A 26,384-nucleotide genomic window follows, 5' to 3' on the forward strand; every position below is an offset into this window, starting at 1 on the left:
AAGCTGAACACCAGGACGAGGTGTAACCTATCATTCCATTCTATGAGAGTACCAATGAACATTTACACTCACCGGCCACTTTATTAGGTATACCTGTTCAATTGCTTGGTAATAGTGATGGCCGAACGGTTCGCCCGGCGGTCGTTTCGCGGCGAATTTCCGACATTCGCGGTCCGCACGTTCGAACGCCTTTTTCCGTCGTTCGCCGCGGCGGACTTACGTGTTTAATGTATACAAGAACTTTAACCTTTGGTGACACGTTTATCATGTGATACAGGACAGCCAATTGAGACATGACAGCACATGGACACTTGTACATTCCCCCTAACCTATAAATACACCCGATCCGGTGGCCATTTTACATTCTTTCTTCTGTTAAGATAGGGACAGGTTCCTGTGTGGAGTAGGGAGAGATAAACCACTAGCTATTTGGTACACAAAAGTTCTTTTCAGGACTGGTATAGGTGTTAGGTGTTGATAGGTTTGCTGTGCTGCTGATTCTTGCAGCAGCCTGAGTGTCTTTTGTTAGTTTAGAGAAAGGGAAAGGACGGTGTATGCTACAGGGACAGCCAGATTAGTCTTTCATCATCATCATCATCATCATCATCATTAGCTGTTACTATCAAGGTCCACAAAAGAGCTGTTCCAGTAACCACTAATCGTTCTCTTTTTTTGCCAATTTGTATAGGGACAGGAAGGAAGCAGTGTTGTCAGGCAGTGAGGGTAATTTTAAAGACTTGCTGTTATTATTAGTTCCACAAAGGTTCTTTTCAGGACTGGTATCAGTGGTACAGTAATAGGCTTGTACATGTATAATATTCTTTCTTCCAAATATAGAAAGGATATTATACTTGACTGCTGCCCTTCTGCTGCAGTCTGCTAAACATTCACAACTCACTTGTTCCACAAAAGTTCTTATAAGGACTGGTAACTTGGTATAGGGTGCTACGGTACATAGGCTTGAGTGCGGTACAGTCTGCTGTTCTGTAAGGACCGCTATCGGTCCACAATAGATAGGGTTGACGTGCACCACTGCTGACCGCTGCCCTATACTGCAGCAGTCCTTCAGCGGTATAGGGACTGACGTACAGTCTGCTAATCACTAACACACAACCTGCTTGTTCCACAAAAGTTCTTATAAGGACTGGTAACTTGGTATAGGGTGCTACGGTACATAGGCTTGAGTGCGGTACAGTCTGCTGTTCTGTAAGGACCGCTATCGGTCCACAATAGATAGGGTTGACGTGCACCACTGCTGACCGCTGCCCTATACTGCAGCAGTCCTTCAGCGGTATAGGGACTGACGTACAGTCTGCTAAAAACTAATACACAACCTGCTTGGTCCACAAAAGTTCTTATAAGGACTGGTAACTTGGTATAGGGTGCTACGGTACATAGGCTTGAGTGCGGTACAGTCTGCTGTTCTGTAAGGACCGCTATCGGTCCACAATAGATAGGGTTGACGTGCACCACTGCTGACCGCTCACCTATACTGCAGCAGTCCTTCAGCGGTATAGGGACTGACGTACAGTCTGCTAAACACTAATACACAACCTGCTTGTTCCACAAAAGTTCTTATAAGGACTGGTAACTTGGTATAGGGTGCTACGGTACATAGGCTTGAGTGCGGTACAGTCTGCTGTTCTGTAAGGACCGCTATCGGTCCACAATAGATAGGGTTGACGTGCACCACTGCTGACCGCTCACCTATACTGCAGCAGTCCTTCAGCGGTATAGGGACTGACGTACAGTCTGCTAATCACTAACACACAACCTGCTTGTTCCACAAAAGTTCTTATAAGGACTGGTAACTTGGTATAGGGTGCTACGGTACATAGGCTTGAGTGCGGTACAGTCTGCTGTTCTGTAAGGACCGCTATCGGTCCACAATAGATAGGGTTGACGTGCACCACTGCTGACCGCTCACCTATACTGCAGCAGTCCTTCAGCGGTATAGGGACTGACGTACAGTCTGCTAAACACTAATACACAACCTGCTTGTTCCACAAAAGTTCTTATAAGGACTGGTAACTTGGTATAGGGTGCTACGGTACATAGGCTTGAGTGCGGTACAGTCTGCTGTTCTGTAAGGACCGCTATCGGTCCACAATAGATAGGGTTGACGTGCACCACTGCTGACCGCTGCCCTATACTGCAGCAGTCCTTCAGCGGTATAGGGACTGACGTACAGTCTGCTAAACACTAATACACAACCTGCTTGGTCCACAAAAGTTCTTATAAGGACTGGTAACTTGGTATAGGGTGCTACGGTACATAGGCTTGAGTGCGGTACAGTCTGCTGTTCTGTAAGGACCGCTATCGGTCCACAATAGATAGGGTTGACGTGCACCACTGCTGACCGCTCACCTATACTGCAGCAGTCCTTCAGCGGTATAGGGACTGACGTACAGTCTGCTAATCACTAACACACAACCTGCTTGTTCCACAAAAGTTCTTATAAGGACTGGTAACTTGGTATAGGGTGCTACGGTACATAGGCTTGAGTGCGGTACAGTCTGCTGTTCTGTAAGGACCGCTATCGGTCCACAATAGATAGGGTTGACGTGCACCACTGCTGACCGCTGCCCTATACTGCAGCAGTCCTTCAGCGGTATAGGGACTGACGTACAGTCTGCTAAACACTAATACACAACCTGCTTGGTCCACAAAAGTTCTTATAAGGACTGGTAACTTGGTATAGGGTGCTACGGTACATAGGCTTGAGTGCGGTACAGTCTGCTGTTCTGTAAGGACCGCTATCGGTCCACAATAGATAGGGTTGACGTGCACCACTGCTGACCGCTGCCCTATACTGCAGCAGTCCTTCAGCGGTATAGGGACTGACGTACAGTCTGCTAATCACTAACACACAACCTGCTTGTTCCACAAAAGTTCTTATAAGGACTGGTAACTTGGTATAGGGTGCTACGGTACATAGGCTTGAGTGCGGTACAGTCTGCTGTTCTGTAAGGACCGCTATCGGTCCACAATAGATAGGGTTGACGTGCACCACTGCTGACCGCTGCCCTATACTGCAGCAGTCCTTCAGCGGTATAGGGACTGACGTACAGTCTGCTAAAAACTAATACACAACCTGCTTGGTCCACAAAAGTTCTTATAAGGACTGGTAACTTGGTATAGGGTGCTACGGTACATAGGCTTGAGTGCGGTACAGTCTGCTGTTCTGTAAGGACCGCTATCGGTCCACAATAGATAGGGTTGACGTGCACCACTGCTGACCGCTCACCTATACTGCAGCAGTCCTTCAGCGGTATAGGGACTGACGTACAGTCTGCTAAACACTAATACACAACCTGCTTGTTCCACAAAAGTTCTTATAAGGACTGGTAACTTGGTATAGGGTGCTACGGTACATAGGCTTGAGTGCGGTACAGTCTGCTGTTCTGTAAGGACCGCTATCGGTCCACAATAGATAGGGTTGACGTGCACCACTGCTGACCGCTCACCTATACTGCAGCAGTCCTTCAGCGGTATAGGGACTGACGTACAGTCTGCTAAACACTAATACACAACCTGCTTGTTCCACAAAAGTTCTTATAAGGACTGGTAACTTGGTATAGGGTGCTACGGTACATAGGCTTGAGTGCGGTACAGTCTGCTGTTCTGTAAGGACCGCTATCGGTCCACAATAGATAGGGTTGACGTGCACCACTGCTGACCGCTCACCTATACTGCAGCAGTCCTTCAGCGGTATAGGGACTGACGTACAGTCTGCTAATCACTAACACACAACCTGCTTGTTCCACAAAAGTTCTTATAAGGACTGGTAACTTGGTATAGGGTGCTACGGTACATAGGCTTGAGTGCGGTACAGTCTGCTGTTCTGTAAGGACCGCTATCGGTCCACAATAGATAGGGTTGACGTGCACCACTGCTGACCGCTCACCTATACTGCAGCAGTCCTTCAGCGGTATAGGGACTGACGTACAGTCTGCTAAACACTAATACACAACCTGCTTGTTCCACAAAAGTTCTTATAAGGACTGGTAACTTGGTATAGGGTGCTACGGTACATAGGCTTGAGTGCGGTACAGTCTGCTGTTCTGTAAGGACCGCTATCGGTCCACAATAGATAGGGTTGACGTGCACCACTGCTGACCGCTGCCCTATACTGCAGCAGTCCTTCAGCGGTATAGGGACTGACGTACAGTCTGCTAAACACTAATACACAACCTGCTTGGTCCACAAAAGTTCTTATAAGGACTGGTAACTTGGTATAGGGTGCTACGGTACATAGGCTTGAGTGCGGTACAGTCTGCTGTTCTGTAAGGACCGCTATCGGTCCACAATAGATAGGGTTGACGTGCACCACTGCTGACCGCTGCCCTATACTGCAGCAGTCCTTCAGCGGTATAGGGACTGACGTACAGTCTGCTAAACACTAATACACAACCTGCTTGGTCCACAAAAGTTCTTATAAGGACTGGTAACTTGGTATAGGGTGCTACGGTACATAGGCTTGAGTGCGGTACAGTCTGCTGTTCTGTAAGGACCGCTATAGGTCCACAATAGATAGGGTTGACGTGCACCACTGCTGACCGCTCACCTATACTGCAGCAGTCCTTCAGCGGTATAGGGACTAAGAGTTTTGTCACAGGGTCATTTAAAAAATGACATGCAGAGGAAGAGGCAGGCCCTTCCGCAGGGGTGGTAGGGGTAGGGCAGGAGCAACAGGCTTGAGCCAAAGTGGGAAGTTGCAGAAGGTGCGTTCAATTACTTTAAAGGATGCACCAGACTTGGTTGAGTGGCTCGCTCAGCCTTACTCTTCTGCACCCTCCTCATCCTCTCGATCTGCACCCTCTTCTTCACTCTCTGCTATGTGCACCCCCAAAGACACTACCACCAACAACACGACCACCACCACCACCACCACATACCTTCCGCTTGAGTCACTGGAATTATTTTCCGATCCATATCAAGAGGACATTTCTGATGCGCAGCCACTCTTGGTATTGGATCAGGAAGAGGAGGTAGCAACAAGCGCTACTCAGCAGTCTGACGCCAGTACCCAGATCAGCCCAAGGAGGAGGTTGGTCCCCGGTGTTGCTGCCTACTCCGAGATCTCTACTTATAGCGGTGGGGAAGGTGACGTTGATGATGACGTGTCTAGTGATGTCACGTGGGTGCCCACAAGAGAGGAAGAGGAGGGGAGTTCAGAGGGAGATATGGACCAGCAGATAGGGAGGAGAAGCAGCAATGACTTACATTGCACAGCAGGGACAAAGCAGACTGCAAATGTATCAGGAGCGAGTCATCGACCATGTACGGTCACATCTGGCGCTCCCAGGACACCGGCACATGGCTCCGCAGTGTGGGCTTTTTTTAACGTGTCCGCTGCTGACAATAGCGTTGCCATCTGCAATCTTTGCAGTCAACGCGTTAGTCGCGGTAAGCCCAATACTCACCTAGGGACGACCGCCTTAAGAAGGCACATGAGCAGCCATCACCGAGCCCAGTGGGAGCAACGGAACACACAAAGCCACACTGCAGGCTCTCACCGTCCAGCCTCGTCTTCTACTTCTCCTTCTCCTCTCTCCTCACAATTGTCCTCCACTCCACCTTCCATCACGCCAAGCTCACATTTTTCTGCAAAAAGGCAGGCTTCCGTGGGCCTAATGTTTGAGCGTAAAAAAATGATGATGCCGGATAACCCTCTTGCCCAACGGTTGGCGGCTGGCTTGTCAGAACTCATAGCCCGCCAACTACTGCCATATAAACTGGTGGACTCGGAGGCCTTTCGCAAATTTGTGGCCATTGGAACACCACAATGGAAGGTCCCAGGAAGGAAGTATTTCTCAGAGAAGGGCATCCCAGAGCTATATGGCCATGTTCAGCGGCAAGTGAATGTATCTCTGGCACACAGTGTCGGTGCCAAGATACATCTGACCACAGACACGTGGTCTAGCAAACACGGGCAGGGAAGGTATATCAGTTTTACTGCCCACTGGGTGAACCTTCTGACGGCCGTCAAGCATGTAACCCGTGGCACCCGTGTAGATTTGGTTTTACCGCCACGGATTGCATGCAGGCCTGACTCTTCTTCTCCTCCTCCTACTCCATCCTCCTCCCTCTCCTCCTCAGCTGCCTCCTCCTTTTCCGCTGCTAGCGTCTCTTCCACTGCACCGCCCAAGCTCCCCAGAACCTATTCCACATGCCAGGTGAGACGTTGCCATGCCGTGCTGCGTCTGTTGTGCCTGGAAGCAAAGAGCCACACTGGCCCGGCACTCCTTTCAGCTTTGCGTTCACAGGCAGATGAGTGGCTAACACCGCTCAATTTGACAGTTGGTAAAGTGGTGTGTGACAACGGTGCCAATCTGCTTAGCGCATTGAAACAGGGCAAAATCACGCACGTGCCGTGCATGGCACACGTCTTAAACTTGGTCGTGCAGCGATTCCTTGTCAAATACCCTGGGGTCCAGGACATCTTGCGGCAGGCAAGGAAAATCTCGGCCCATTTCAGAAGATCTTACACGGCCATGGCTCGCCTTGCTGACATTCAGCGGCGACACCATCTGCCGGTCAGACGTCTTATTTGCGATTGCCCGACGCGATGGAACTCAACCTTCTATATGCTTGATAGGCTGCTCCAGCAGAAACGTGCAGTTAACGTCTACCTGTATGAACTCTGCGAAAGAAACGGTTCTGGGGAGCTGGGTTTTTTTTCACCGCGCCAGTGGCTGCTCATGCGCGACACATGCAGACTTCTGCGGCCATTTGAGGAGATCACCAAACTGGTCAGTCGCAGCCATGGCGCCATCAGTGACATGGTACCTTATGCCTTCTTTCTGGAGCGTGCATTGCGTCGTGTCATTGATCAGGCTGTGGAGGAGCAGGAGCGGGAAGATGAGGAAGTCGCAATGCTGGATGAATTCCCAGGGGGGGCTACTCTATCTGAGACAAGTCAACAACAGGAGTCTGATGAGGAGTCAGAGGAGGATGGTGCCGGGGCGGATGAGCAGGAGCAAGAAGAGCATGCTTTAAACCTTTCTGGGATCCCTGTTGTGCGAGGATGGGGAGAGGAGAATGAAGAGGACGACATTATCCTGGATGATGAGCAGGAGCCAGGCCACCACACCGCTTCCACTTTAGTGCAAATGGGGGCCTTCATGCTCCAGTGTTTTAATAGGGACCCCCGTATAAAAAGCATGAGGGTCAAGGACCAGTACTGGGTGGCAACGTACTTAGACCCCCGGTACAAACACAAAATGGCGGAAATGTTACCGCCGTCGCAGAGGGCTGTCAGAATGCAGCACTTCCAGGCCTTGCTTCGAGAAATGCTGCATTCTGCTTTTGCGTGCGCTGGCAGAGGAGCAATTCCCACTCCCAGAGAAGGATTTGCGGGTACCAATCCAACAGCGCCTGCAAGAAGAGGCCGGTTTGAAGATGTGTTGGTGACTTCGGATATGAGGTCATTCTTTCAGCCGACCCATCGACAGGTGTCATCCGGATCCAGCATCAGGGAACGCCTAGACCGTCAGGTGTCCGACTACATTGGGTTAACGGCCGATGTGGACGCTCTGAGGAGTGATGAACCCCTAGACTACTGGGTGGGCAGGCTTGACCTCTGGCCAGAGCTTGCCCAATTTGCAATCGAACTGTTGGCTTGCCCCTCATCCAGTGTCCTGTCCGAAAGGACGTTCAGCGCAGCAGGGGGGATTGTGACCGATAAGCGTACTCGCCTAGCTCACCACAGTGTTAACTACCTCACATTTCTAAAAATGAATGAGGCATGGATCTCGGAGGAATTCAACACATGTGACCAGTAGACCATGTATATGTCTATAAACTATTTTTTTAATCAAGCACACAGACCTTCTTAATTCATTTGGCTCACTTCCTTGACCCAAAAAAGCACACCGTACTATATGCCCCTACCCTCCTCTTTGAAGAGGTTGAGCGGTGTCATATTTCTACTGGGGCTGCTTATGATATCCCTGTGCTGTGCTGACTTCCTCCTGGGGGTTCTTATTATGAAGGGATCACACTATCCCTGTGCTGTGCTGACTTCCTCCTGGGGGTTCTTATTATGAGGGGATCACACCATCCCTGTGCTGTGCTGACTTCCTCCTGGGGCTGCTTACGGTGCTGCTGTCAGTGCTGTATGTCACGGTGCTGCTGTCAGCGCTGTATGTCACGGTGCTGCTGTCAGCGCTGTATGTCACGGTGCTGCTGTCAGCGCTGTATGTCACGGTGCTGCTGTCAGCGCTGTATGTCACGGTGCTGCTGTCAGCGCTGTATGTCACGGTGCTGCTGTCAGCGCTGTATGTCACGGTGCTGCTGTCAGCGCTGTATGTCACGGTGCTGCTGTCAGCGCTGTATGTCACGGTGCTGCTGTCAGCGCTGTATGTCACGGTGCTGCTGTCAGCGCTGTATGTCACGGTGCTGCTGTCAGCGCTGTATGTCACGGTGCTGCTGTCAGTGCTCTGTATTACGGTGCTGCTGTCAGATGCCTCTATCACGGTGCATGTGTCATTCCGGTATGTCACGCTGCTGGTGATCATCTCCTGCACCCTCTTCTTTGCCTACCCTGGTCCCTGACCTTCCCTCTCCTCCATTGCCTTCATTAGCTCCATAGTCCTGAATTGTTAGAACAATTTCCCAAATAAAATAAAAATGCTTGTAGTTATCGATCCCAAATTCACCTCATACATGTATTATGTCATTGTCCAGATGGTGGGACTACGTTTTACCCCCTAATAATTACCACGTGGCCGCAAATTCGACATGAAGGTTTGCAAAGTTCGCCTCCCATTGAAGTCAATGGGGCCCGCGGCGAACGGTCGGTTTCGCGAACGTTTGGGTCCGTTCGCATTTCGCGTTCGCGAAACGTCCCGTCGGAAGTTCGTCCATCACTACTTGGTAACACAAACTGCTAATCAGCCTATCACATGGCAGCAACTCAATGCATTTAGGCATCCAGACATGGTGAAGATGACTTGCTGAAGTTCAAAGTGAGCACCAAAATGGGGAAGAAAGGGGATTTAAGGGACTTTAAATGTGGCATGGTTGTTGGTGCCAGACAGGCTGGTCTGAGTATTTCAAAAATGATTGATCTACTGGGATTTTCATGCACAACCATGTGTAAGGTTTACAGAGAATGGTCCGAAAAAGAGAAAATATCCAGTGAGCAGCGGTTGTGTGGACGAAAATGCCTTGTTGATGTCAGAGGTGGGTAGACATGTTAGCGATGATAGAAGGGCAACACTAATTCAAATAACCACTTGTTACAACCAAAGTATGCAAAATACCATCTCTGAATGTGCAACACGTTGATCCTTGAAGAAGATGGGTTACAGCAGCAGAAGACCACACCGGGTGCCACCCATGTCAGCTAAAAACAAGAAACTGAGGCTACAATTTGCACAGGCTCACCAAAATTGGACATTAGAAGATTGGAAGAACGTTGCCCGGTCTGATGAGTCTCGATGAGTCTCGATTTCAGCTGTGACATTCAGATCAGAATTTGGTGTAAACAACGTGAAATCATGGATCCATCCTGCCTTGTATCAACTGTTCAGGCTGGTGATAGTGGTATAATGGTGTGGGGGGTATTTTCTTGGCTCACTTTGGGCCCCTTAGTACCAATTGAGCATTGTTTAAATGCCATGGCCTACCTGAGTATTGTTGGCGATCATGTCCATGACCATGACAATGAGTTCACTGTTCTCCACCAGATCTCAATCCAATAGAGCACCTTTGGGATGTGGTGGAAAGAGAGATTTGCATCATGAAGGTGCAACTGCCAAGTCTGCAGCAACTGCGTGATGTTATCATGTCAATATGGAGCAAAATCTCTGAGGAATGTTTCCAACACCTTGTTGAATCTATGTCATGAAGAATGAAGGCAGTTCTGAAGGCAAAAGGGGATCCACCCCGTTACTAGCACCTTATAAAGTGGCTGGTGATTGTATATCTGGGAAAGTACCAGCACAAGAACATTTATATCTATAAGAGCACAACATACTTATTGGGATGAAGATGGCGGTGGGTCTGCAGGATGTCAGATGATTCTATAGAACTCAGATAAAGTCTCTCTCTCAATCGTCAGACTGGAATTCGTCTCCCTATTTTTCTTGTCTCTGGCACCAATGTTGCTCTCACAGTCGCAGTGCAGACCGCACCATCGGGAATTCACACGCTGAACTGTGGCCAAGTGGCTGCGCTCCAGGCCCGGCAATATTTGTACAGCAGGGAGATAGATTGGCGCGGCTGTCTGTGTGATGATCTGCAGTGTGGACAGAGCTGACACTTCTCAGCGTTTGGTGGTCGTGGGAACAGATCAGCTCCCCCCACATTGAAATGTACGCACAGACATGATAAGGAGGGGGGGCGGGGTGATTACAGGGGGCGCAGCGTGAAATTAGAAGTGGGTTGTTCTGCAATGTGATAGAGATCTATTACTAGATTGCTATCATTTCTGACTGTTTCTATGTACATAGCTACTGTCCTTAGGTTAAAAAACACAACTAAACACCTTGCCGCATCCGCAGAGCCCTTATAAAGAACGCTTCAATCTACTTCAAGAGGAAGAAAATTCCTTCCTGATCCCCAAAATGAGTCGGTTGTACCCTAGATTAGGCTTTCTCAACTTTGGTTCTGTGGAACCCTAGGGTTCCTCCAGAGGTTGCTAGGGGTTCTTTGAGCAATACGTGATTTCTACCTCTCAGATGAGTAACCACTGACACTATTGATCTTTTTAGCTATCTGTAAGGGGGTAATTATTCCCAATGATCACAACTGTAAGGAGTATTCTTCCTTTTTTTTTTTATTCTGACTCGGTTTGCGAGTGTTGTCTTGCAAAACTAGCAGAATTCAAGTTAATGGCTGGTGCAGTATCGCATTTGGCCAGAGGTGTAGGGGCGCCGGGGACACTTGGAATGGATCGGAGCCGTTTGGAATGACATGGAAATACTCTGTTCCCGAGTGTTTGCGAGCCTTTCCAAGGCTTTCCGAGTTCAGCCAAGCTCTCCGGCGCCCCCACCTCTGGCCACATGCGGTATTTCATGTAAAAGAAGTCAGTGAGGAACGAATTATCTTTGTTTCCATTGACTTCTATGGAGAAACTCGCTTTGATATGCGAGTGCTTTGGATTACAAGCATTCTCCTGGAATGAATTATGCCCGTAATCCAAGGTTCCACTGTATTTTTATTGCTATCTAGAACTAAGATCTGAATCTGTTTTGCTAATATGCAAATGAGCTGTTCTTATAAGCCACACCCAATACGTGAGAGCTGAAAAGATCTCTGTCAACAGGTTTTATCTGAAGCCCCCAGAACTTTTCCCACAGTGCAACACTAACTCCTACCACAGCATAGAACTCCTCCCACAGCACAGAACTCTTCACAGAACTCCTCCCACAGCACAGAACTCCTCCCACAGCACAGAACTCCTCCCACAGCACAGAACTCTTCACACAACTCCTCCCACAGCACAGAACTCTTCACACAACTCCTCCCACAGCACAGAACTTTTACAACAAGGCAAAACCCCTCCCACACTATTAAGGTTGCCTCCCTTTCCTCAAGCCAAACCCAAAAACTTTTGAGTTTGGCTTGAAAAGCAAATGGGAGCACACAGGAGCCAGGGGGCAGCAGGAGGAAGAGTAAGCTGGACAGGAAGGGCAGTGGAGGTGGTGTTTACTATAACAGATCCCCTGTTTTTTACTCCTGCAGCAGCTGAAAGCCAGCCGGAGGGATAGGAGGAAGAGCCGACATTCAACTGCTGCAGAAGTAAAATACAGCCAATTGGTTCAAAAAATGTGTGACAGGGAGGCAGGGCAGGCCCCCTGAAGCTATGCCCACAGTCCTGTCTAGATAATGTGTCCGGGTTTCAGGCCAATACCACCAACATCCTCTGAGGATGTAAAGCCAGAAAATAGGGGTGAGGGGAGGGGGACCGGGAGGGAACCACCAATCCTCCTTCCCATCATCTTCTGAATGGTACTGAGTACCCCAATACTGCCCATTCCTCAGTCTGGTTTGAATAATGTGTCTGGGTTTCGGGGGGGATGAAACCCGGACACATGATCCAAAACTCAGACTGTGCTGGTGAATCCCAGACAGGTAGCAAACCTACACAGCATAGAACTTCTCCCACAGCAAAGAACTCCTTATACAGTGCAGAACTCTTCCCACAACTCCTCCCACAGCACAGAACTCCTCCCACAACACAGAACTAGTCCCATAGCACAGAACTCCTGCTGCAGCACAGAACTCCTCCCACAACACAAAACCGGTCCCATAGTACAGAACTCCTCCCACAACACAAAACCAGTTCCATAGTACAGAACTCCTCCCACAACACAGAACTGATCCCATAGTACAGAACTCCTCCCACAACACAAAACTGGTCCCATAGTACAGAACTCCTTCCACAACACAGAACTGGTCCCATAGTACAGAATTCCTCCCACAACACAGAACTAGTCCCATAGCATAGAACTCCTCCCATAACACAGAACTAGTCCCATAGCATAGAACTCCTCCCATAACACAGAACTAGTCCCATAGCACAGAAATCCTCCCCCAATGCTAATTTGACTTTTACTTTCTATTAACTGACTAAAAAATTATACTTAACCCCTTCTTTTACTTTTACCCTTTTTGTCTTTTAAACAACCCCTTCTTAAAGTACATCTGAAACTACATGTTGTCCACCTAAGACTCCCCTGTCCAAAGGGTGAAAGCACTGATGTGTGATTTCACTGCAGCGTAAACAGCGTTGTCACCCTGTTACAGGAAGTGGAAAAATAATCACTCTGCTGGCAGGATGAATATGTAATAAAGAAAAGATTGTAGCAGCGCTAAAAAATATTTTTGAGTACCACTAGTATCAAGTATCATATGATTGGAACAGTGTAATATCACAAATAACAATGATGCATTGATTAAACCATCAGTGGATTAGATTGATAAATTGATAAAAAATATGGACTAATAATACATAAAAAATCATGAGAGTGAAAAAAAGAAAAAAATGAAAATCCTTAATGTGAAAAAATATAAATAAAAGTCAATATATAAATTCTTCCCTCCGTGACAACCATCCAGATTAATAGATCAAGTATTTCCCGGGAGAAGTAATGAAGTGTTGAAGAAAAAACACAAAGTGATATTCCGTGACAAATCCACCACCATATGTGACCACCATACGAAATAAAGGCTTACCAACTAGCAAGCAGAAAAAGCTTGTGACCTAAACCCGGTCAGGGCCTTTCATTGAGAGGTATAGCGGCTGCCTCCAATCCTACAAACAGGTAGATATCTCTAGGGATCCACACTCCACCGATTGTAAGAAATATTCAACAGGCTCTCCTGAAAAATAAAAACTCCAGTGGCGGTCATAGGTAACCCAAAAAAGAAAAACTCACCATGGCGTAATAACGTTTATACAATTTAATACGAAGTTTATAAAATATTGCACTTACAGAGTTAAAATTACAAGATAGCGAATAGCCGGCCGGCTGTACATGGACACCCATCCAAGAGACCTAGTACGCGGAGACGTCAGCACGTCAAACTCTTCCCGACGCATGTTTCGTCAATACAATGACATCGTCTGGGAAAGGGCGACGCATTGACGTACCGCGCATTAAGTAGAACCATATTAAACCAAGCCTCGATGTGAACCGAAAACCGGAATCTCAGGTATAACCCATACAAAACAAACAGGAAGACAAAAATACCATACAAAGTGGCAAAAAGCTATATGAAGCAAAATCAAGATGTTACAAATAATATTAATCAGTATTCTTTATGAGCCCATTAGAATACCATAATCAATGAATATAAAAGAGGAAGGGAACAGAGCGATATATTAATAAGAAGCCCATGTAAAGGTTATATTTTAAAGTCACCCCAAAAATGTATACCCCTAAATTTTTGGGGTGACTTTGCAATATAAACTTTATATGGGCTTCTTATTAATATTATTTGTTATTTGTGTGTATCTCACCTCTAGCAGCTGCTTTGTTTTTTTCTTTTTGGGTCATAGCGCGGTATTTACCTTTTTATGAATATGTAATAAAGCTATGTTACATGGGGTGGCTGGGTTCACACCATCGCCGCATCCTTCTCACAGCAGGGGCCTGGTGCGTCCCCATTCACCATTTCAGGTCCAATTTCAGACAGAATTTTGGCCTGAATTTGGACCTGAAATTGCCTAAAAGATGAACGCACCGGACCTGCTGCAGAGTTACGCGAACTGGCTCCATAGAGAGCCGGTCAAAATCTCCTGCTATTGCGTATTGAATGCAGGCAACCCACATCCAATTCGCAATCGAGTGAACCTAGCCTTAGTGGTTACCAGTACCTGGGGCTAGGGTTGGATAACCAGCTCTGGATGCAATCTACCTGCGTCCAGGGCCGATCATTCTAGCCACGGGTAATCAGTAGATGTGCTCATACATGTGAATAGCTGCTATGCTATTTAGCCTGTCATTGCTTTGTACAGGCTTCCCAGCTGTCTGCTGCCGCCTGCGATTCCAGCCACACGAGTCTGCTCTTTCTTGTACAGGAATCTGTTCTCCGGGAATTTATAGGACATATCAATGAAGCATAAGTGCTCCATTACGGTGCGTTAATGGACACATTAGCGTGTATTGATCAAGGCTGCCTATTCATTATGAATGGGCTCCCAATGTACCACAGTGAATGGAAAAAGTGCATGACCCTTTTTAAACAAAGCAGGGCATGACAATGCATGGTATATTTGTTTTTGTAGTGCTTTCTGTGTTACACTCTGTGCAATAGGGTGCCATTCACAATGAATGGCACTGCATCGCACCACAGGTGCATTGTCATTGCAACAAGTGCAAATGAGCCCTTAGTAAATCTTTGGTGCGTTTATAAAATGACTTATTTCCTTATAATACTTTTTTTTCTTTTAAGTGTTTTAGGTATTTTAATTTCTGGACAAAATATTTATTATAGTACATTTTTCTCAACCTATTTTTTTTTTTTTGTTACACACAATTTTGTGTGTTAGTGCTGAATTTTTTATCTTTTTTGTGGTTTCCATATTTGTGTAGAAGGGTTTGTTTGCTGTCGAGTGAATCTTCCTGGGTCTGTCCCTTGATACATAAAAGAGCTGAATAGAATCACACAATATATGGGAAAAACAATGAAGGGGGGGGGGGGGCTTCTTGATTTAGTGATGTATAATTTGTTGTGTTTCTTCAGTCTTCAGGTACCACCATCACTGTAGATATCGCTGTTATGGGCGAAGCTCATGGTCTCATCACAGACCTCTTAGCTGAACCGTCATTGCCACCTCACGTGTGCACTTCCCTGAGGGCAGTCAGCAACCTCCTGAGCACCCAGCTCAACTTCCAGCCCATTCACAAGCCCAGGGTGAACCCCCTTGTCACCTTCAGTGAGAACTCTACATGTTCCGACTCCGAGGAGGGCTCTGAGAAGGGGGAGAAGATGACTATACCAAAGGTCAGAACTGATACCACGCATACATTATTTATATTATATATTTGCTACTAATGTTGTTCTGCAGGATAACCTATTTCAAATGACATTTTTGTTTCATAAAGCTTTAATGGTCAATAAAATGTAAAAAAAAAATCTCCTTCCTGCAACTATGGCAATAGTAAACAAAATTTACCAGACTCCTTATCCCCCTACTCCTATAACTAAAGCATGAAGTCATATTACAAACTTCCTTTCATATCCTTTTCCTAACATCATCTTGGGTAGTATCAATGGGATGGCACTGGGAATTTATTGCAACACTGGGAATAATTGTGTAATTGTAGCAGCCCTGCCATTCTCAACCAGGATTCCATGGAACCCTAGGGTTTCTCCAATGGTTGATTGGGGTTCCTTGAGCTGTGGTTGATTGACCTCCCCTTTGATGGAGCCTGCATAGTTTCGGGACCAACACCACTTGTCCAAGGCAGAGAGAGGCAAGACACCAATGATCTTTTGTGGTGGCCTTCTGACCACCAATGTAAGGGGCATTTTCACACCTGAAATGGTTTTAGCAGGGGTTCCTCAAGACTTAAGGTCAAAAGGATGAGAAAGGCTGTTCTAGCCATTTCTCTATGGGTAACATTTCCTTCCTGGGATTGATTCTCCACATGAAGCCATTGCTCATAACAACCACTAAGACCGTTTGTTTCATCTCGTGGAGAATAAAGTCATGATTGGTTGCTGATGTGTAACACATTAGCTAATTGTTTAATTGAAAGTAACAAATTGTATCTAAATAATTCATGTGAAATACTACTCTTGTTATGTCCCCCCACATGTTTATAGAGGTTACGGAGAAGTCTTCCATCGGGACTTTTACGCCGAGTGTCTTCAACCTGGACCACAACCACCTCCGCCACCGGATTACCGACCCTGGAACCGGCGCCAGTGAGACGAGACCGCAGTGGTAGTATTAAGCCCACTGACACAACATCCTCAAGGTAACTAAATTAAACTGCTGTATGCGTGGAATGAAAACTGTTGATCCAGCAGACTATTTGGGCTCTCCTTTATGTACCCTCCAGTGTTCATTCTGAGGGATGGTTGGGTATAGACAATGTGTAAAATTGGTGGGTGGAGGAGGGATCACATTTTATACAAGTTGCACTATGAGTAGGGAGCACCATGGGAACAACACCTGAAGATGAAAATGGCTCCCTCTGTACGACCTTTCTACGAATCCTGATGGATATAACTTAGGAAACTTTGGAGGTTGTTGTTGTTATGTTGGTAATGATCCAATCATCTCTCTGCAGTGGCAGTTCCGACTCATGGAACAACAACCTTCTGGTAAACATCAGTAAGAGCCGCTCCTTCTCCACCCCATTCGTCGTGTCTAATGTCAATCACCTGAATTCCAAAAGAAGGCAAGGTAAGACCTTTAAATACTACTCATAGGTCTTTAAGTGCGATATTAATATGACACAGCGCAGACACCCATAGCAAATAGATTTCGATTTACTAAGGGAAGGAATATGATTGCAGATCTGAAGAGTAACATGTCTGCATACAGGAGGCTCAGAAAGCTGTATATGGGATGAGGCCATACAAAGCCAGGCAATCCTACAGAAGGAAGTGGAGACAAGACTAGATAACCTGAAAGGGGACTGACCAGAGGAAACCTATGCATAGATGGGAAGGGAGGGTTATATATGACCTTCTCCTAATCAGGCACAGGGGATGAAATGTGGCGAGTCCAGCCATAGAAGTGTGTGGACACGCTGGTGACCACCAGATTTTAGACTGATAGCCGAGGCACAGTGCCAGCACAAGGACAAGGATAGTGGGAAGTCCATAAAAGTCCATTGTTCCTTGCCATACTCATGAAACATGTGAAGGGGAATTGTTTAGTACACTGTTTTACAAAATGAACTGAATCATATTGAAGTGGACAGATATTGTATCGTAAAGGTGGCAAAGCTGACTTAGGTTACCCAGTACCCTGCCCCCGCTACCCCTCCCTGGCATCCTAAACAATTCTAAACACAGCACCCTTCTGCCCCCCTTCTCCCCCCAACCCTTCCCCTCCTTCTCCAGTGCCCTAAGCCAATCACACAGAATATATTTGTGTTTTTTTCTATTTTGTATGTTATTGTTATACATGCATTTATAATATTCAAAAAACAATACTCAAGCATTAGAGAAACACACTAATACATCATCGTTACTGTATATTTAACCACTTCCCATCCATGGTGCGTTTATAAATGTCCTCGGACGGGAAGGGTAATATCTCGGTCATCACTGCAGCTGTAACTGCAGCAACGTTCAAGACATCCCTTTTTAGGGCCGGCGATTCTGCATAAAGTAATCACTTATTTCAGCACATCATGTGTGATCACATTGCTTTATCAACAAATGTCATGTGATCACCATATCCTTGCTGACCTTGTGACCAGTGGCTTGATTGTTATTAAACAAAAATCATGCAACCATGATCATGTGACTTTTGTTTATCAACATTCGCACGTCACACTGGGAAATTTTTGTAATGCCAATGCTGTATGTATGGCAACATTAGCAGCCATTTCTGATGAGAATTCGCCAAAAGTGAAATCATCAAAATCACTCCGATCATCCCAAGTGGGAGACAGCTAGAATTTTTCCTGTTTTTTTGTCTCAGATGGCAGGAAATGACACACGTGAGAAGCGCAATTCTGATGTCAAAAGTTCTCATATCAAACTGCTGTTAACTCCTACCTGCTTAGATTGTCACAAGCAATCTGTTGTGTAGTTTGCGTATTTTGCTCTGTTAGGCCTCATGTACACTACTGCTAATAAACTGATGTTTAGGAGCAGTTGGGTGTTTTTTTCAGCAGCAGTTTATAGTTGATAAGGCGCAGTTGAGTTTAGTGGTATTATTTTTAAAGCAAAAAAAGAAAATGCGTTTAGGACGGAAATTTATTGGCATTTTGAAACGCCAAATGCTTTAACAGCGTGAAAACGCGTCTAAACGTGGTAACTCGTGTTTAGCCATGTTTCATTTATAGGTGTTTTTAATGGAGATACACAAAACACTTTTTGTAATGGAGATAATGGAGATGTAATAGAGATAAAAAAACGATTCTAAACGCAAACGCGGCTAAACACGGCATGTAAACGGGGCACAACGGACGTTTTTAACCAATCGGTTACTAGCTGTCAAGTTCCACTGTTCAGGAGAGATTTTAAAACGTCCCGTGTACATGAAGCCTAAATCTGAACTCAATAAGAACTAATTTTTTCAAGGATTTTTACTACGCAGCTTTTAACGTAACGCGGCTTCTATATGTATCTGTATATAACTGCATGGCAATCTGTGAATGATGTTATGCAGGTTATTGTGAGCGTTCATCCCGCTGCTCCCGGAGGTCATTATCGGTGTGCGCTATTCCTGAGTCAGCCAATAGTGTCATATTGATGGACGATGCAATAAGCGGAGGCGAGGACAACCTGGTGTGCTGATTGGCCCCAGCCAGAAATATTAAAATATTTTACAGATTAAAGCGATTTCAAAGCTACACGTCCCGGCCTTCAAACAACTGCAGTTTATTATTCTTTATAGCATTTATGATTAATATGGCATCATCATCTGCTGGGGCACTGTAGGAAGTGTTACAAACAAAACTGACTGAGGAAGCCCAATTATCCTATCTCGATTATAATTGTTAACTAGAGTACAATCCTCATACATTGTAATACTGACACAGAACCTGTATGTGGGGGCATGGCAGCCTAATGTTTAATATAAAATGTAATATGAACATATAAAATGTATATTATAAAAGAATAATTGTACCATTCTCTTCCGTAAGCTTCATCGGGGGGCAAATAAAATTACTGTGTTTATTGGCATATAACACACACTTATTCAACCTGAAAATCGTGTGCAAATAGTGTGTGCATGTTATACCCCAATACTGCAATTTGGGCTGCCTAGGAGGGAATGGGGAGGGGGGCAGGATGAGAGCCGTCATATTACATACAGCGAGAATCTCCTGTTTACTCAGCTACCTCTGTAATAGGAAGTCCTGTCTCCTGGGCCGGCATTGGACCAGTGTTCTGTCTATTATAGAAGCCTGTCCAGGAGGCGGGACTTTGTATTAAAGAGGCCGCCAAGTAAACAGGAGATTCTCGCTGTATGTAATCTACAGTGAGGGAAAAAAGTATTTGATCCCCTGCTGATTTTGTACCTTTGCCCACTGACAAAGAAATGATCAGTCTATTATTTTAATGGTAAGTTTGTTTTAACAGTGAGAAACAAAATAACAACACAGTTCCAGAAAAACACATTTCAAAAAGTTATAAATTGATTTGCATTTTAACCACTTAAGCCCCGTGACCATTTAGCTGGCCAAAGACCAGAGCACTTTTTGCGATCCCGCACTGCGCTGCTTTAACTGACAATTGCGCGGTCGTGTGACGTGGCTCCCAAACAAAATTGACGTCCTTCTGGTCAGGAAGCAGGTAAAATTTTCCGGGGCTGAAGTGGTTAATGTCCCCTTCAGTGTTCATCCTGAGGTAGCACACTACGCTGTTAAGGACTGAAATTCTGCAGCACCCTCAAGGTCCCCCTGCTCAAGAAAGCACATGTACAGGTCCATCTAATGAACGTCTGAATGATTCAGATGAGAGCTGAGTGAAAGTGTTGTGGTCAGATGAGACCAAAATCGAGTTCTTTGGCATCAACTTAACTCGCCGTGTTTGGAGGAGGAGGAATGCTGCCTAGAGGTGGAAAAATTATGCTTTGGGGATGTTTTTCTGCTAAGGGGACAGGACAACTTCACCGCATCAAAGAGACGAAGGACGGGGCCATCTTCCCTCAAATCTCGGGGAGAACCTCCTTCCCTCAGCCAGGGTATTGAAAATAGGTCATGGATGGGTATTCCAAGGCAACAAAAGAGTGGCTCAAAAACAAGCACATTAAGGTCCTGGAGTGGCCTTGCCAGTCTCCAGACCTTAATCCCAAAGAAAATATGTGGGGGGAGCTGAAGGTTCGATTTACCAAACATCAACCTCAAAACCTTAATGACTTGGAGAGGATCTGCAAAGAGGAGTGGGACAAAATCCCTCCTGAGATGTGTGCAAACCTTGTGGCCAACTACAAGAAACGTCTGCCCTCTGTGATCGCCATCAAGTGTTTTGCCACCAAGTACTAAGTCATGTTTTATGAAGGGGTCAAATACTTATTTCACTCGTTAAAATGCAAATCAATTTATAACTTTTTTGAAATGCGTTTTTCTGGAATTTTTTTATTGTTATTTTGTCTTTCACTGTTAAAATAAACCTACCAATAAAATTGTAGACTGATCATAACTTTGTCAGTGGGAAAATGTATAAAATCAGCAGGAGATCAAATACTTTTTTCCCTTACTGTAGATGAGATAGGTCTGTACCGCACAGGCGACCAGAAGGCCTGATACGATGGTGAAAAATGTGACATTTTTGTTTTACTCTGTTTACAGTTTTCTGTCATTGTACAACAGCAGAAAAGGCCTCCTTGTGTCTCCATGCATCCGCCGTGTTGAAATGCTGAATTTATGACAGAAATATTTTATCTCCTGTTATTAAATATGTTTTGGTTTTAATGGAACCAATTGCGTAACTTTGTGTTTTCATTGTGAAATGGCTGATTGGGTGATGTGGGAACAAGTGGGGGTAGTGGCTGTCTGCTCGCCATACCGACATGATACATACTAGCTTAATGACGAGACAGCCTTAAAGAGAACCTGTTTATGTGAATCCTGAAATGGAAGCAGTAAGTGTCTGGTCTGTATGGCAGTTTCAGGGAAGTGAAGCTTGTTCTAGTCAATGGTGGCTTCCATTTGAGGCTTCTCACACAGGCCTCTGCATCCAGTTAGATACTTTCTGCTTTATTTTTTTTTATTTATTTTTTTATGCAATATACATCTATATAAGAGTGGAAGTCTGTGTGATATCTGAGCCCTTATCTGAAATCAATTATGACGAGCCCAGCAATGTGTTGGCGATTTGCTGCTACCAGTTCTGTTACTGTATATGGCAGCATCTTCAGTAAAAGAAGGGAGGTCACTTTCAGAGCTGGAACTGAATTTAAAACAGCCGTGGCTGATCCTCTTGTGGACTGGAGGGATTTAAATCTCTTAACAGTCCTTCTCAGTATGTGGAGTAGGATCAGTTCAGCTATCTATCGTCTCACCAAGGGCTGTGTGACACCCAACCCTTATCTGAAAGAGAAAAAAATAATCCAGAGCCTTTGCTTATAACAAGGGAGGGAGCCATTATTATTTTTTTCCACTGCTCTAAAGCTGGCCATACAACAGTAGAATTTTCTTAGAACTTTTTAGTTTTAAGAACATTTATTTCATTTTCTAATCATTATTGAGGTCAAATAGATGTTGGTTTTTGACTACAGTGATGAGAAAATTTGCTGCCACACCTTGCTAGGTGTGCTAGCTCCGCATATACTCTCTCTCTCTGTCATATATATATATATATATATATATATATATGTGTGTGTGTGTGTGTATATATATATATATATATATATATATATATATATATACATACATACATACATATATATGCACTATATATAGAACTTTAAGAAAATATTTTTTTTCATTTTCTAATCATTGAGGTCAAATAGATGTTGGTTTTTGACTGCAGTGATGATAAAATTTGCTGCCACACCTAGGTGTGCCAGCTCCACATATACTATATATATATATATATATATATATATATATATATATATATATATATATATATATATATATATATATATATATCGGGACAACTGCTCCGATGCAATAATTTACTTTTACTTCAATACTTTGTATCAATCATAACAACAGCAACAGCCACTGTACAGTTACGAACGAAGACGCTGTTCCTCAGGCCAATGCCAGAGAAAGCCTGAGGAAGAGCGTCTTCGCTCGTAACTGTACAGTGGCTGTTGCTGTTGTTATATATATATATATGTTAAGTATTGAAGTAAAAGGAAATTATTGCATCGGAGCAGTTGTCCCGTCTTTTTCCTATATATATATATATATATATATATATATATATATATATTTATGGTCCAGAGCCCTCAGACTGATACGGATAAGGATGACAAACAAGGTTAACATAAACTCGCTTACTTGAAATGGACCTGAAAGTGTGCCCTGGTCTAACGTACGGTATGCCAAAATAAGGGGGCATACCTTAAAATGAAATGAATATGAAATGGGTGAAATGAGTACTCACTTGAGGAGTATGCTTAGAGAAATGCCCTGATAAAGGGGATGGGTGGGCGGGTATCGCGCACCGGAACCGACGAGGAAGACGGGCGGACGGCTGGTTATATATTCCACCGGGCTCCTCCCATAATTTCAGGCCACCATACTGGCCTTTCTATATATATATGCACTATATATATAATTTTTTCGTTTGGGAGGAAACATTTTTTCATTTTCTAATCATTATTGAGGTCAAATAGATGTTGTTTTTTGACTGCAGTGATGAGAAAATTTGAAGGAGAAGGATGGAAAGTTTTTCCCAAACCAATGATTTTCTAACACTGAAAGTGTTTTTTTAGTATGTATCTTTGACATCTTGTCCTCTAACAAACAGTCCCAGCACATTTGATTTATGAAAATGGCTCAGACTTTACTCTGTCTTCCAGCTCTTTGATGGAAGTTAAAGAGCTGTAATTCCCTGGATTGCCTCTCCCCCTATTTCTCTATATATAAAGATTAATTATTATATAGCGCCAACAGTTTGCGCAGCGCTTAACAAAATGAAGGCAGACATTACAGTTACATTACAATTTGGTACAAGAGGAATCAGAGGGCCCTGCTTGTTAGAACTTACAATCTAAAAAGGAAGGGTGAATTGATACAAAAGGTAATAGCTGAGGGGGATGAGCTGATGGAGGAAGTAAAACAGTGTTAGTTAGAAGCAGGATAGGGTTTTCAGGGATCGTCTAAAGATGGATAGATTAGGGGACAGTCGGACAGATTGGGGTAGGAAGTTCCAAAGGATGGGAGAAGCTCTGGAGAAGTCCTGGAGGTGAGCATGGGAGGAGGTGACAAGGGAGCTAGAGAGCAGGAGGTCTTGGGATGACCGAAGAGAGCGGCTTGGTTGGTATTTTGGGACTAGGTTAGTGATGTAGCTGGGGGCAGAGTTATGGATGGCTTTGTAAATTATGGTTAGTACTTTGAATTTTATTTGTTGGGTGAGTGGAAGCCAGTGCAGGGATTGGCAGAGAGGGGTGGAGGACACTGCATGGCTGGTAAGGTGGATGATTCTGGCAGCGGCATTCATTATGGACTGAAGGGGGGGGATAGTCTATGTAAAGGTAATTCAATGAGGAGGGAGTTGCAGTATTAATAATAATAATAATAATAATTAATAATAAATAGAAAGACTTGAATGATTTTCTTTGGAGAATAAAGACCTGGAAATAAGATACAGAGATGATTTGTGTCCTTAATAACAAATATTTTGAATTTTCCTTTTCCTCAGGTATCCCGCCCTCAATCTCTCCGCTCACTTCCCCGTGTCACTCACCCATTCATGGCACGCCAGCACCCAGCCCCACGTTAAAGTCATTACCAGTGCAGTTCACAGATTCCGAGGGCAGCCGGCTGTCTCTGAACCCACACAAAGCCTTAACGTGTTCTAGGAGTGCGCCGGAAATTCCAGAGCCCGTCCCTGAAGTCACCACCGCTGTATGTAGCAGGTAATCACATGTATGCATCAATCTGTGTGTCAGCTCTGTGTGCAGACCTGCTCCCATTGACCGAGCCAGATATCAACTACAAGTGGGATGTCAGACCATACAATTTATTGCACTCAGATCCTCTGGGAGAGCTCAGTGTTAGCTTCCAGATCTCATTGATGGCACGGGACGCCGCCAGCTACTTCTGAGAATTGGTCACTGGTACTTTTTGATGTGGAACTGTTGACATAGAAAATAAGAGAAAATCCCACATCTCCCCTGATTGATTGTGCTGCTGTTCCGATGTATTCGTAATGGCAGCCCAAAGGACCTTGCTAACAGACTTGTGTTGCACCACAACGCATGATAACGCACTACCATGGGTTGTGGTGCACTGTATTAAAGAAAAGTGCATGCAGATTTTTTTGCCACATTTTTGTGTATTAGCTCATCCAAATTATTTGGCTGCTTAACTTATAGCACATTGATGAGTGGCATAACGAGAGTCCGTGCGAATGAGTTAATGCACCACATTAGTGTGAACTCAGCCAAAAGCATCTCCCATCCCTTAACATGTAAATATTATACAAAGTAAACACTTTCTTTGTAGTTTTGGATGGCATTTGTGAAGCTTCTTTCACTGCCTGTGTCCTTGCTATGTGTGCCAGATCCACATATACAGTATATATATATATATACACACATGCACTATATTAACAAATGTATTGTGACACCTGCCTTTACACGCACATGAACTTTAATGGCATCCCAGTCTTAGTCCGTAGGGTTCAGTATGGAGTTGGCCCACCCTTTGTAGTTATAACAGCTTCAACTCTTCTAGGAAGGCTGCCCTTTGACCATTCTTCCAGAAGCGCATTTGTGAGGTCAGGCACTGATGTTGGATGAGAAGGCCTGGCTCACAGTCTCCACTCTAATTCAAAGGTGTTCTATAGGGGGGAGGTCAGAACTCTGTGCAGGCCAGTCAAGTTCCTCCACCCCAAACTCACTCATCCATGTTTTTATAGACCTTGCTTTGTGCACTGGTGTACAGTCATGTTGGAATAGGAAGGGACTATCTTCAAACTGTTCCCACAAAGTTGGGAGCGTGACATTGTTCAAAATGTCTTGGTATGCTGATGCCTTAAGAGTTCCCTTCACTGAATCTAAGCTCAACTCCTCAAAAACAACCCCAAACCATAATCCCCCCTCTACCAAATGATTTGGACCAGTGCACAAAGCAAGGTCTATAAAGACATGGATGAGCGAGTTTAGGGTAGAGGAACTTGACTGGCCTGACCTCAACCTGACAGAGCACCTTTTGGGATTAATGAGAGCGGAGACTGAGAGCCAGGCCTTCTCGTCCAAACATGCCCATAGACACACTCCTAAACCTTGTGGACAGCCTTCCCAGAAGAGTTGAAGCTGTTATAGCTGCAAAGGGTGGGCCAACTCAATACTGAACCCTACGGACTAAGACTGGGATGCCATTAAAGTTTATGTGTGTGTAAAGGCCGGTGTCCCGATACTTTTGGTAATATAGTGTGTGTGTGTGTGTGTGTGTGTGTGTGTGTGTGTGTGTGTGTGTGTGTGTGTGTGTGTGTGTGTGTGTGTGTGTGTGTGTGTGTGTGTGTGTGTGTGTGTGTATATATATATAGTAAGGGGGACAGGCTCAATTGATTTTGGCAGAAGTATACGATGATACCGTGCACAAGAAAGGGGCAACCCAGGAACAGTCCAAGTGGGTCTGTCCCCCACTTTAATTCAGAAAAGCCACAAACACAGTTCAATGTAGGAGGGCTTTGTACAGCAAGTCCATAGCATAAAGCAAACAAAATATCTGCTTGTCCAAGCCACTAACTAAGCTGTGGTCAGTTCCTTAACTAAAGCCTGGTACACACAGGTAGCTTTTTTTCATTCAATCCAGCAGGCTCACGGGGAGCTCGCTGTACTAACTTTGTGATGATAGTACAGCAATCTTCCTGTTGAACTATTGTGTTCTGACAGATGATCAGCTACTTATTTTCTAGCATGCCCCCTTAACAGAAGCCAGATAAGCTGCTGTACACACTTGCTGAATGTCAGACGATTTCTGTTGAACCAGATGATACCGGCTGATATTCAGCATATGTGTGCCAGCCTTAAGGTTGGGGTCTCACTGATGCTTTGTGGTCTGGCTGCAGCATGGGTGTATGCATGTTTTTAGCTGTGTTTCTAT

General features: G+C 45.0%; 1 protein-coding gene across 5 annotated transcripts in view; it reads left to right on the top strand.

Annotated features, from left to right (window-relative positions):
• Positions 1-26,384, top strand: part of PDE3A (phosphodiesterase 3A) — a 307,110-nt gene that overhangs the window by 240,728 nt on the left and 39,998 nt on the right. For all 5 annotated transcript variants that reach the window (XM_077468665.1, XM_077468664.1, XM_077468666.1 and 2 more), the window contains 4 exons: positions 15,202-15,462; positions 16,288-16,442; positions 16,758-16,873; positions 23,974-24,190. In XM_077468665.1, coding sequence (XP_077324791.1) covers positions 15,202-15,462; positions 16,288-16,442; positions 16,758-16,873; positions 23,974-24,190 — 749 coding nt within the window. The remainder of the gene's footprint in view (positions 1-15,201; positions 15,463-16,287; positions 16,443-16,757; positions 16,874-23,973; positions 24,191-26,384) is intronic.

The sequence above is a fragment of the Lithobates pipiens genome, unplaced genomic scaffold (genome assembly GCF_037356315.1).
Source record: "Lithobates pipiens isolate NorthernLeopardFrog02 unplaced genomic scaffold, aLitPip1_a1.2 Scaffold_8, whole genome shotgun sequence".
In the NCBI taxonomy this organism is placed as follows: Eukaryota; Metazoa; Chordata; class Amphibia; order Anura; family Ranidae; genus Lithobates; species Lithobates pipiens.